This window comes from Delphinapterus leucas, chromosome 7 (assembly GCF_059928025.1).
Source record: "Delphinapterus leucas isolate spDelLeu-1000000601 "Yukka" chromosome 7, BTC_Dleu_Yukka2, whole genome shotgun sequence".
NCBI lineage: Eukaryota > Metazoa > Chordata > Mammalia > Artiodactyla > Monodontidae > Delphinapterus > Delphinapterus leucas.
The window spans coordinates 70,328,761-70,341,023 of NC_143135.1; the positions used below are offsets into that span (position 1 = coordinate 70,328,761).

Genomic DNA, 12,263 nt, shown 5'->3' on the forward strand with positions numbered 1-12,263 from the left:
AGAAAGCATCATTTTATTATACATATTATAATAATGCCTTAATTAAACCAAATATAGGTATATAATATATACCTATATGTACACACAATAAAGTGTACACATTTTAAGTGTACAGTGCCATGAAATGTGACAATGGCCACAGTCCAGCCCCAGCACAGGTGCAGCTCTGTCCTCTGCAGTGAGTGGCCTCTCACGCCATCTGTCGGCCTGCCTCACTTTTCAGTCCTGTCAGGTCATTGCTCTCTGCATTATATCCAGGCTTCATGGCCGTTTTCTGCAGGGGCAGCCAGATTGTCTGGTAGGGTCTTACTTTGTCATACCTGGAAATAGACGTGTATGTTATTTACCTTTTTGTATTACGAAAAGAGAAAGCAAAAAAGGACTTCTGTGGAGGTTATAGAAAGTGTAAGTTATCAGGTTTAGTTGTTAATCGATTCACGCGTAGGTGTATAGTCAAAATCAAATGCCCTGTGCATCCTGTATTTATGTGGCATTTTTAATTCATTGCTTAATTTGTTATTACGCTGTCTGCAGTGACACAGAAGTAGCAGTACATTTTTACTTCAAGTTAAAAAAAATAAAGTAGAAGGTTGAACAGTACATGTGGAAGCTGAGCTGGATGAATGGGTGTATATTCAGTCAAGTGAGTTTGCAGGCTACATATGTATAAATCTAGGCAGGTAAAAAAAATACCTATGATTTATACCTGGGTGTATAAGTATAGCTTCTAAAATAAAAATGCAGTATGGGGCTTCCCTGGTGGCGCAGTGGTTGAGAATCTGCCTGCCGATGCAGGGGACACGAGTTCGTGCCCCGAACCGGGAAGACCCCACATGCCGCGGAGCGGCTGGGCCCGTGAGCCGTGGCCGCTGAGCCTGCGTGTCTGGAGCCTGTGCTCCGCAACGGGAGAGGCCACAACAGTGAGAGGCCCGCGTACCGCAAAAAAAAAAAAAAATGCAATATGAAGAATGAGTAGATTAGAAAAAGTTATATTAAGAGAGCTTTTACTGGTATTCAAATAAATATTTTACCAAATCATACCTGAGATATTTTACATTTGGTGCTACAAAAAGTAGCACTTTGGGGTATTAAACTCACTTCCTGGATATTAAAGAGCAATGGATAAATTAAGTATGTTAAGACCAAAATGTGTTGTTTTCCTCCATTAGATTACTAGAAGATTTTGTGGTTCTGCTTTGTTACTTTCCAGTGATAAGCATCTGAAAAGGATCATTTTTGAATTTTATTTTAAATATCCAGTTAGAATTTGATCTTGTATCGATAGGATCCTCTTATTCAGTGACTGTTGCCTAAACTTGTCATATTTCTTTCTTCACATACGAAACACGCTATCTTAGATTCCTAAAGTCCTACAAAGATAGAGGGGTTTAGACACTATGAAGTAAGCCCAGTAGGAAGGATAAGTCAGACAGACATCAGCCACTGTACCTGGAGTACAAGCAGAATATGGTATAAAGACTCGTGAAAGAACTACTTTCCCCCAGCAAAGTGTATGTGTGCAGGTTCTCCCGTACAGGAGAGATCTGTTTTACTGAAGGAATCAGAAAAGCTTCGTGCAGTGTGTAGCCTTTAGGGTGGGCCTGGGAAACTAATTTGCATGTTAGAGTAATTTTGCTGCCATAATACTTTGTAGAAGGGAAAGTTTCTCTTTTCCTTTTAACTTGGAGCAACAAAGATTGAATAAATCCTTCACACTTCAGTCTTTGCCTCACTTTCTCGTACTGATTCATTTCTCAAAACAAATGTCTTCCCTACATTTTAACAATAGCCATTTCCACAAATCTGTGTTTCTCTTGTAATGTCTGAACCACTGGCTTTCAAACTCAGAGCTCTTGTTTAAAAGGAAGCGTATCTGGAAGCCCAGTATGTAAAACGCACGAAACCCGAACAGATTTCTGGTTGAGACAGGGGTGCGTTTGTCAGAAGCCTCCTCCTTCCTACTTGGCCCACTGCATCCCTTTTCTCCTCTCTCCCCATCCTTCTCTCTCCCAGGGCTCTGCAGAGCAGAGTCTGGTTGAACTCCCCTTCTTAATTTTCTTTATTACACAATTCGTTTTAAAACAGTTCACTCTCAGCCATTTAAAAACAAGCCCTGGCTGGAGTGTCCCTGTGTTTGTTAACAGACCTATTTAGTTGCCCACTCACAACCCTTGTCTCCCGTTGCCTGGAACCATGGCAACTTGCACATGCATACAGGGAAGGCAGAGCGCCCAACACCCTTTTCTGAAATAACGAGCTCCCTTACCTGAGAAACTTTATCAGCAAATTTTTAAAAGATAACAAAAAGCCAAACCAGGGGCGTGATGGGGTCAGCTTTGTATTCTATCGCTTTTTCATTTCCGAATGAATGAGCGTGGCTTTTAAAGGTAGGTCATCTCTTGTGTTGTTTTGTATCAAATAAACCTCATGTGAACAGATCACTCTTACACGATGTGAACAGTGCTCCGTTTGGATTATATTTTGGGGATCTCTTTACGGGTTTGTCAGTTTGATACTCAAACCGGGGTGAAGGGGTGAGGGCGGATGTAAGAATGAGCTTCCAAGGGTAGCATGTCTTTGAGGCAGAATGAACCTAAATAGCTTTGCGGATAGCGAAGTAGTTGGAATACCTTCCTGTTGTCTTTCCACTCCCACAACCTCAAAAGAAAGGACTTCCGGCCTTCCCTGGTGGCGCAGTGGTTGAGAGTCCGCCTGCCGATGTGGGGGACGCGGGTTCGTGCCCCGGTCCAGGAAGATCCCACATGCCGCGGAGCGGCTGTGCCCGTGAGCCATGGCCGCTGAGCCTGCGCGTCTGGAGCCTGTGCTCCGCAACGGGAGAGGCCACAACAGTGGGAGGCCCGCGTAACGCAAAAAAAAAAAAAAAAAAAAAGAAAGGACTTCCAAGAGGATCTGACTTCAGTTACCCCATAAATCATAGCTGACCCTCGGAATAGGCTCCAGCAGCTGCTCAGAATTATAAGATATGGTGCCGGGATATGGAACTCGGGGCCAAAGAATCCTGAGGAAGAAGAAACAGGAGGAAACATTTTAGGAAGAGATAATATGGCAAGTAATTATTCAGACATCTTTTCAGAAGAGGGAGTCCATTTTATCAGCATGGTGAAGTGACTAGTTACCAGAGTCAGTGCCATTAGTGTTGGTCAGCCTTGTCCTAAGGCATTACTATCAAGTCCTTTCTTGGTGGAGACGGGAATAGAGGTGTAAAGAAACAACAGAGAGTGTCTTAGTGATCTTTTGGTTACAAAAAGAAAAATCCAACTGGGCTAGCTTAGGCCCAGATAAGAGGAATTTTTTTTTTTTTTTTTTTAAAGAAGTATCTTTGTGTGTGAAGGAGGCCCCAGGCAGGACGTGTAGGCAGGCCTCGCAGGGGCCAGGAGCCGGGGGCCTGGGCTGGCCTGTTTGTGAGAATCAAGGGGCAGATGGTTTTGGGGGGCTCAGTGTTGGTCCGTGTGGCTCTGTTTCCCGCTCTCCTTCTCACCGTGGACCCTCATCCATCTCTCCATGTCCATCTGCTTGAGTCTTCACTCTCCACTGTGTGCTTGCTCTGTTTCTCTAGTGCACACGTGGGACGTGCTCACTAGCCTCAAAGCTGGGCTGCCTCTCCGTGTCAGCATCCCCCTCTCGCCCAGAGGCTCCCCCTCACACGGCCCCAGACCAGAAACTGTAAGTGACTCTGCTTGGGTCACAGGGCCCTTCAGGTTTGATCCTGTCAAATGGGAGTGGTGGGTAGGGGAGGGTGAGCAGGGTTTTGCGATGCAGATGGGCTGCTCAGAACTTAGCTCTGTGAAGGGAGGAGTATAGTAGACATGCTTCCAAGTGGAGTGCTGTCTGGGCAGCCACTGTGAAAGCTGTCTACTCCAGGTGAGGACACACTTGCCTCTTTTTTTTTTTAATTGAAGTATAGTTAATTTACAATTTTGTGTTAGTTTCAGGTGTACAGCAAGGTGGTTCAATTATATATATATATATGTATGTACATATACATATATAGTCCTTTTCAGATTCTTTTTTATTATAGGTTATTACAAGGTATTGAGTATAGTTCCCTGTGCTGTACAGTAGGTCATTGTTGGTTATCTATATATAGTCGTGTGTATCTGTTAATCCCAAACTCCTAATTTATCTCCTCCTTACTACCCCCTTTGGTAACCATAAGTCTGTTTTCTATGTCTGTGAGTCTATTTCTGTTTTGTAAATAAGTTCATTTGTATCATTTTTTTGCATTCCACATATAGGTGATATCATGCTATTTGGAGAAAGACCTCTCTTTCTCCAAATGCTTGAAATGCCTTCCAAGCATTCTAGTGAATTAGTCACCCCTTGGTCAAACTGGTGGCAACCAGACTCCTCCGTCCCTCCAGCTATATTGGGCTTAGGGAAAAACTCATCAAAAACCCATTATATCAGGAAAGGCCTAGAAAATTAATACCTCCTTGAGAAGGGCCAGGTTACAGCTTTGCACCCCGCCATGAGCTCCAGCCATAAGTTGGAGCACTGCGTTAAAAACTAGCAGCACAGCGCACGGTGCCCTGACACCTCCACTGCCAGACCCCACGCCCATGCTCCACCTGTTTCTCAACAGAGGTTACTGGGGTCCACCACCCAATGGTTCAGCTAGCAGTCAAACTTAGTGCTCAGATAGTAATTGCAGAAACTCTTTCACCAGACTGTCCACTTCGAAGCTTACGCAGAGCTGGCAAAGAAGGGTAAGATGGAAGGGGAGCATCTTTAAATTCTGGGCCCAGTTCTCACTTCCATCCACTTCTGCTCTTTTTCAAGCAAAGAGACTAACCTAGGGGTAGAGGCACAAAAGCGACTACCATTTGACCTGTTGCAAGTATCATAGCTCATCTTGCTTCCGATTTTTCAGTTGTCAAGTGGAGTTGATATAAGGATTCAGGAAATGAAGTTCTGTTGTAAAACTGAAGGCACGGTGCCCGGGTGTCATGTGTCTTAGCTCTTGCTGTTTATTAAGTATCTGTTATGTGCCAAGCCCCGTAGTAGGTATTTTACAGGTCATCGTTTTCATCCTCATAACAGTCCTGCAAAATAGGTCTTGTTAGTTCCATCTGAGGAGATGGAGTCTGGAGAGGGGAAGTCACGTGTCCAAGGTGAACCAGTATGTGAAGGTGCCAGGATCACACCAGGTTGGCCTGGGTACAAAGCCCATGCCATCGCTGTGGTTTCCAGAATAAACTGTTTGCGAGCAGACATCCTCTGTGTAAATGGGACCGGAGCCATCAGGCTAAACAATGCCCTGCTCCACACAGTTGAGGGTAATTCATATCCACTGAGTAAACAGACCACGCTGGGCAAGAGTTCCTTTGTGTCAACTTGCCTGTTCTAGGAATTCTCAGTATATACATTGGAGCACAGCCAGAAGTTCAGCGTGAGGCTGATCTTTCTTGAGATCCATCCCAAGGGGGCTTAGCTAATAAACAGACTGAAAGGACTTCCCTGTGAGGTGGTTTCACTCATGGGACTCACCCTTGGCATCTCCCAAGAGATAACTTTTTCCAGTGGTTCTGACACACCCAGTTCCCGTGTCTCCAGGGAGTTAAGGGGCACAGTGACCCCCACCACGTAGGCTCACTGCCTGGACACCACCTCCTCCTCACACCCTGGCCTGAGGTCGGGGTCCTTCCTGCGTTGTCACAGTCCCTGCGCAAGCATCAGTTAGAGCAGCTGGTCCCGTTGCCTTTGCCTATGTCCCTGACACTCTTCCCACCTGGCTGAGAGCAGAATGCTCCATCCTATGCACCATGTAGCCCAAGGATTTATCACAATTTTTCGACAGCAGCAATAACCTTGGCATTATCATAGTTGACATTTACTGGGTACTTACTCTATGCACTTTGAAGTGGGTACTATTGTGATCCTCACATTAAAGGCAAGAAAACTGAAGCACAAAGACATCCGTTTACTTCATGTCACAAAACCATAAGTGGTAGAGCTGGATATGAACCTGGGAAGCTTGATTCTAGATCCATGCTTTTTTTTTTTTTTTGCGGTACGCGGGCCTCTCAGTGTTGTGGCCTCTCCCGTTGCGGAGCACAGGCTCCGGACGCGCAGGCTCAGCGGCCATGGCTCACGGGCCCAGCCGCTCCGCGGCACGTGGGAACCTCCCGGGCCGGGGCACGAACCCGTGTCCCCCGCATCGGCAGGTGGACTCTCAACCACTGCGCCACCAGGGAAGCCCTAGATCCATGCTTTTATCTAATACTCTGTGATGCCTCCATGTAGCACATGCTTAATTAATTAATATTTGCAAAGGGATACACATGAGGATTAATTGCTGTACTTTGAGATACATGATATGATCTGTGACATACTTAAATTTGTGCCACAATGAGCTGTGTTACAATGGCGCTCTCCCACGCCCCCTGCTTCTGTTATTCTGTGGGTCTTCATCCCCGCACGCTTGCACAGCAGAGACAGTATAGCGCCGTGCCTGTGAACATGCATTAGAGAGAGGCCGATGCCGGTTCTCACTCTCCCACTGACGGGCATCACTTCTGTGGACACGTTACTTATCCTTTCTTAATGTCATGTTCCTCCACTGGAAGACGGAAATTATAATAGCGCCTACCTCATAGAGTAAACTTAAAGGAAATAATATAAATGGAGGAATTAAAGGGAATAATATAAGGCACCATTCCTGGAACACAGTACCCATTCAACAGACATGAGCACGTTTTGTTATTATCACAATTGTCATGAACATAGGTTTTTAAAACTTTGCCATCGAGAATACTGCTTCCTGTCCACGGACAGGGAGTTCTGAGCCAGTGTGAGTGACACTAACTGATACTGCTTCCGCCTGAGGTCTAAAGTCACCAAACTTAGGACAAAGATGTTTGGACCCATGAATTCCAGAGACCTGAAAAGCATTCCAGAGCTAACGGATGGAGTCTTCGTCTGATACCCACATCTTTGTCCTGATGTGCGCCCTGTGAGGTTCAGGGAGCCTGGGCAGAGAAGGGAACCAGAGACGTCCAGGGTCAGTACCAGCCATCTGATGAGTGGTGGCTTCAGAGGTGGAGTGGACTGCTGCATAACAAAGGCTGTCAGGAGACCCCAAGGACGCTAAACGCTAACGAGAGCTGCCATCTATTATACCATCGGCAGTGAACTTGGCACACAGTAGAGATTCATTCATTCATTCGTTCGTTCATTCAACAGTATTTATTGAGTCAGACAATGTTCTAGGCTCAGGGCATCAATAATGACCTAAACAGGTAAAGTCTTAGATGTTTAGGTCCTTTTATACTTTATATGCATCATCTCCGTCGACAGAGTCATCACAGCAACACCATGATCTAAATGTTATCTTTCCCGTTTGATAGATGAGGGAGCTGAGACTCAAAGAGGTTATACCATACCCAAAGCCTCAGAGCTGGAAAGTGGTGAACCTAGGATTTAAACCCAGTTCTTTCTGATGCTAAAGTCCCTTCTCTATCCACAATATGATACTGCCTATCAAGGGAATAGCAACTGTTGGATGCGTGTGTGTGTGTGTGTGTGTGTGTGTGTGTGTGTGTGTGTGCGCCCGCGCATGTGTGTTGGAGGGGAGGGGTATTCGTTAATTCAGAAATCCAAATGTTTGTCATTGTGACACAGCAATAATTATGACCATCAATTTGAAAACTGCAAGAAGCTCTGGTTTTGGCCTCTAGACTTTGCCTCTGGCCAAAATTGATGTGTCCTTGACTGCCTTCAACAAAGACAAGAACTGTTAAGCTTAGGTTGACAAGCAGGTAGAAGCTCTGAAGTCGGTGGTTCATTCCCAGGCCTGCCCACTGAGTAACTAAGTCCCGGGTGCTTGGACGAGGGCAGTGGGCACCACGCCTGTTCAGATGTTGTCCAAACCCAGGGAGCTAGTGCTCAAATGTCAGTATTTTGCACAGAAAGCGTGAACTGGTCTGGTCCGCCCTGGTGGCAGTGGATGGTGGGCCCCAGAGCCAGTGGGCTGCTCCTGGCCCATTTGTTTAGGCCTCTTGCATGCCCGTTCTCCATGCACTGGGAAGGAAGTTTCGGAGGCAGCATTTCATGCCACTGAAAGGGAGAAGCGGGGAGGGCAGTTGGTCATTGCAGTGGGGTATAAGAGCCCAAAAGTAATGCTCTCTTCTGGGTCAGAATCCCGGTGGCCTCGTTTTGTTTCCGAGAGGCGCCATTATTTCTAGGCATCACAGCCAATGCTCGCTTTACAAGTCCGCTCCTTCATTCTGTTCGTTCCGAAGCTTTTCCGTTGCACCCTGTTCCTGTCAACATAGGCTCACAAAGCAAGGGCAGTGCCGTCCAGCGGGAAGGACATTGTAGTGGCCATCAGGAGACCCGGAATCCGGCCCTGGCTCTGCCCCAGCTGGCGGGGCACCTTGGATGAGTGCCTTTGCTCCTGGGCTTTCCTTTCCTCACCCGTAAAACAAAGTGGGCAGAACTGGGTGGGGGTGTTTCCTATGATCCCTTCCGGCTTTAAAATTGCGAGTTGTTTATTGAGTATTGGCAGCCTTAAAGTGTCTTTGCCCTGTATTCAAAACCACATTTTTCCCCCGCTCCTTACGGGCAGCGTTCTTTCTATTGCTTCAGCGCCCATAAGGCTGGTCCTTAATGTTTGATAACTCTTCGCTAAATGAATGAATGGCTATACAAGGAAATCATGAATGAGTGAAACCACTGTCACGTGCTCGTATAGCTCGCAGACTTTGGTTCTTGGTGTTTCAGTTTGGTTTGCTAGGAGGACTAGGTAACCAGTATGAGGCATCTGAGTGGTGTGGGCACAGAGAAATCAATTTCTAACTGTTGTTGTTGCCCTTACCCTTATAATTATACAGCCTGTTTTCTACAAATTTGGAAGAGTGTGCATAGGGTTTTGTAACCACCGTTTTTCAACAATGACGATTTTTTTCCTCATCACTAATATTCTCTTACTTAGCTTTAATGGGTGCATCCTGTTCTATTGTAGGGTTTACTGTAGTTTATTTAACCAATCCCTTAATCTTACACAGTAAGTCCATTCGAGTTTTTCCATATTATAATCAACATATCTAAATATTCTAAATTACCTTAAAAATAAAATGTACAGCCATAACTTATTTTATTACGCTTTGTTTTACTGCATTTTTTATAAATTAAAGGTCTGTGGCTACCGTGCATTTAGCAAGTCTCTTGGCGCCATTTTTCCAATAGCAGTTACTCCATGTGTCTATGTTATGTTTTGGTAATTCTCACAGTATCTCAGACTTTTTCATTATTATTATACTTGTCATGGTGATATGTGATCAGTGATCTTTGATGTTACTGTTTTCATTGTTTTGGCATTTTTTAGCAATAAAGTATTTTTTAATTAAGGTACATACATTGTTTTTTAGACATAGTGCTATTATCGCACATTTAATAGACTACGGTATAGTGTAAACATAACTTTTATATACACTGGGAAACCAAAAAAAATCATGTGACTTGCTTTACTACGGTGGTCTGGAACGGAACCCGCAACTTCTCTGAGGCATGCCTGCATTGTTTTTGTAACAGGAGAAATGTTTTCAGTAAATGATACTGATCTCATGACAGCGTGGGCCCTGCCTGCTTAAGTAAATTGGTGGATGAGTCTATAGGAGAGCTGTGTGGAAGCCACTGTGAGGCAGCCTTTCCTCTCCATGTGCAGAGTGACAGTGATCACCGTCAGCTACAGTGTCACTGGATGAGAGGACAGCTGTTTCCCCACATCCAGAGCACTTTGTCTTTCTTCTCTTGAGCAGAACTAAGAGAAAAGGTGAGGCCAGGTCATATGCAAGAGGACCCAGACAGAGATAGGAGGCCCGGGTTGAAGCTCCCCTCTACCGCCTGGCCTCAGAGTGAAAGCTTAACCTTCTGCACCTTGGTTTATTTCTCTATGAATGAGAGCGTTAGTATTATCGTTAGTATTGCCTGCCTTTCCATCACTGGTTTGGAAGGTAGAAGCTGGAGAGCTTGTGAGCCTGAAAGAAAATCATAGGTCCAAGGTTAATTTGAAGCCTTAAAGTAAATGTTGTACAGAAGTGAGTCCCTGAGAACACAGGGTCACTGGTTCTTTTTGTGCCGTTCATCTCTGGAACTGTGACCTGGACTATACCTATAGTTGACAGTGGTTTTGTTTTTTTTTTTAACTTTTTTTTAAAATTAATTAATTAATTAATTTATGGCTGTGTTGGGTCTTCGTTTCTGTGCGAGGGCTTTCTCTAGTTGTGGCAAGCGGGGGCCGCTCTTCATCGCAGTGCGTGGGCCTCTCACTATCGCGGCCTCTCTTGTTGCGGAGCACAGGCTCCGGACGCGCAGGCTCAGTAATTGTGGCACATGGGCCCAGCTGCCCCACGGCATGTGGGATCTTCCCGGACCGGGGCACGAACCCGCGTCCCCTGCGTCGGCAGGCGGACTCCCAACCACTGCGCCACCAGGGAAGCCCGACAGTGGTTTTTGAGAAAATCCTTGCTTCACCCACCACCACTATGAATAGGGAGCAAAGGCAGTAATTCAACCCTCTACTTTTTGTATGCTTCTTTTACTTTTAATCCTTGCCAGATGTAGACTGGCAATGAGCCCAGAGGGTGAGTGCCTTCTGATAGAGGTCGTTTTGTTCCCATCTCCCTTCTAGACAAAGAATTCTTGAAGGAAAAGGAGAAGTTAGAAATGGAGTTAGCGGCAGTGCGGACCGCGAGTGAGGACCACCGGAGACACATCGAGATCCTGGACCAGGCTCTGAGCAACGCCCAGGCCAGGGTCATCAAGCTGGAAGAGGAGGTGAGCCTGCGGGGGGCGGGGGGGGCGGGGGAGGGCGTAGGGGGTGGGGTGCAGTGCACAGAGCCCCGAGGGCCTCCGTTTCCGTTTCCTAACCCAGCAACTTTAACCAGAGCCAACTCCAAGGGAGCTGAGTCAGGGGAGCGATGTAGGTGACCTCCCAAATAAAAACGAATAAAAACAGAATTTATCCACCCCAGAGCCGGGCAGAGGATGAGAGGCAGATGTGAATAACCATCAGCAAAGAGTTCGGTCTCAGCCATAAACCCAGGCTGCTGCCCACTGGCTGGCAGGTGTCCAAGGCTGAAAATAAATGGGAGGACTGGGAACCACTGGTGCCTGTGGAGAAAAGAGACTCAGTTAACAGTTCAAGTGCTGCGTCTCTGGGCTCTCGATTGCGTAAAAATGGCCAAGTCTTCTGATGCGGTGGGATTGGGGTGGTGTTCAGCAAACCTGTCTCCAATTTTCAGAAGTTAGCTTGGCCAGGTAATGACCCCCCAATCCAGGAAACGTTGATGCCGCTCAAGCGTGATGGGTCTAGTGGTTTCTGATGAAATCCAGCCTTTAGACGAAGTTTTAAGAAGTAGACTTTTCCTTTAAGCCTGACTGGGGAAGTAGAATGCCCACTCCTGAGGTGCCGGCTAGGGGATCCGGGCTGTAGACACAGCAGCACAGGGGAGGCTGTTGTATCTGCTGTGTGCGGTGAGGCTGAGCCAAGCAGACCCACGGTGGAGAGTAGAAACTCCAAGTCACAGAGCGGCATGACCGAGATATTCTCCACCAGGACCGAGTTGGTGCTTGGCTCGCAGGAAACAGCACTATTATTAATCCAACTGCTGTTGCTGTTGTGGTCGACAATAAAAAGCTGTTCCTTCAGGAAACATCTCCTGGCGCCAGGTGGCTTGGGTGTCTCAGCAAACTTCAACTTCGAGGCTAGTGCAGCTAAAGGGGAAGATTGTTAAGTCAGTAGTGTCTTGTCCATTCAACCTGTCCCGTTAAACCCCACAAGTCCTATGTACAGCTTTAATACTAGCATGAGGATCCCAGGCAACAGCCCCAGAGTCTCTTCCTTGTCACCAGCAAACAACTCATTAAACAGGAAACTGTCTGCTACAGAAAGTGACCTTGACCCCTGAAGGACAGGAGGTCTGCTTTGAGGAAGGGAGGCCAGTACTCATTCTGAGGGCACTTATCAAGGCTCCATCTCCATGTATGGAGCAAAGGAAAGTGATAATTTTGAAATATTTTAATTTTAATATTTCTGTTAAAGCAAAAGTTGTGAACTCCTTGAAGACAGGTTCTTTATAATCAGCATTATGGGTCTTTTCTTGTCATTATATTTATATAGGATCTGTGTTTGGTTGACTGTATGTAACTTCTCCAAAATGTCTCATGTGTCTGGCTTCCAGTGTCCCTCCTTGTTCTTATTAAAGTTTCTTTTGAAGGATCTTAACTCAGTTTAGATGGCT

The 12,263-nt window shown here is 46.1% G+C and overlaps 1 protein-coding gene across 8 annotated transcripts in view; it reads left to right on the forward strand.

The window, feature by feature from the left end:
* Positions 1-12,263, forward strand: part of AMOTL1 (angiomotin like 1) — a 161,471-nt gene that overhangs the window by 125,936 nt on the left and 23,272 nt on the right. For all 8 annotated transcript variants that reach the window (XM_022561425.3, XM_089915410.1, XM_089915411.1 and 5 more), the window contains one exon: positions 10,652-10,797. In XM_022561425.3, the coding sequence (XP_022417133.2) occupies positions 10,652-10,797 (146 nt within the window). The remainder of the gene's footprint in view (positions 1-10,651; positions 10,798-12,263) is intronic.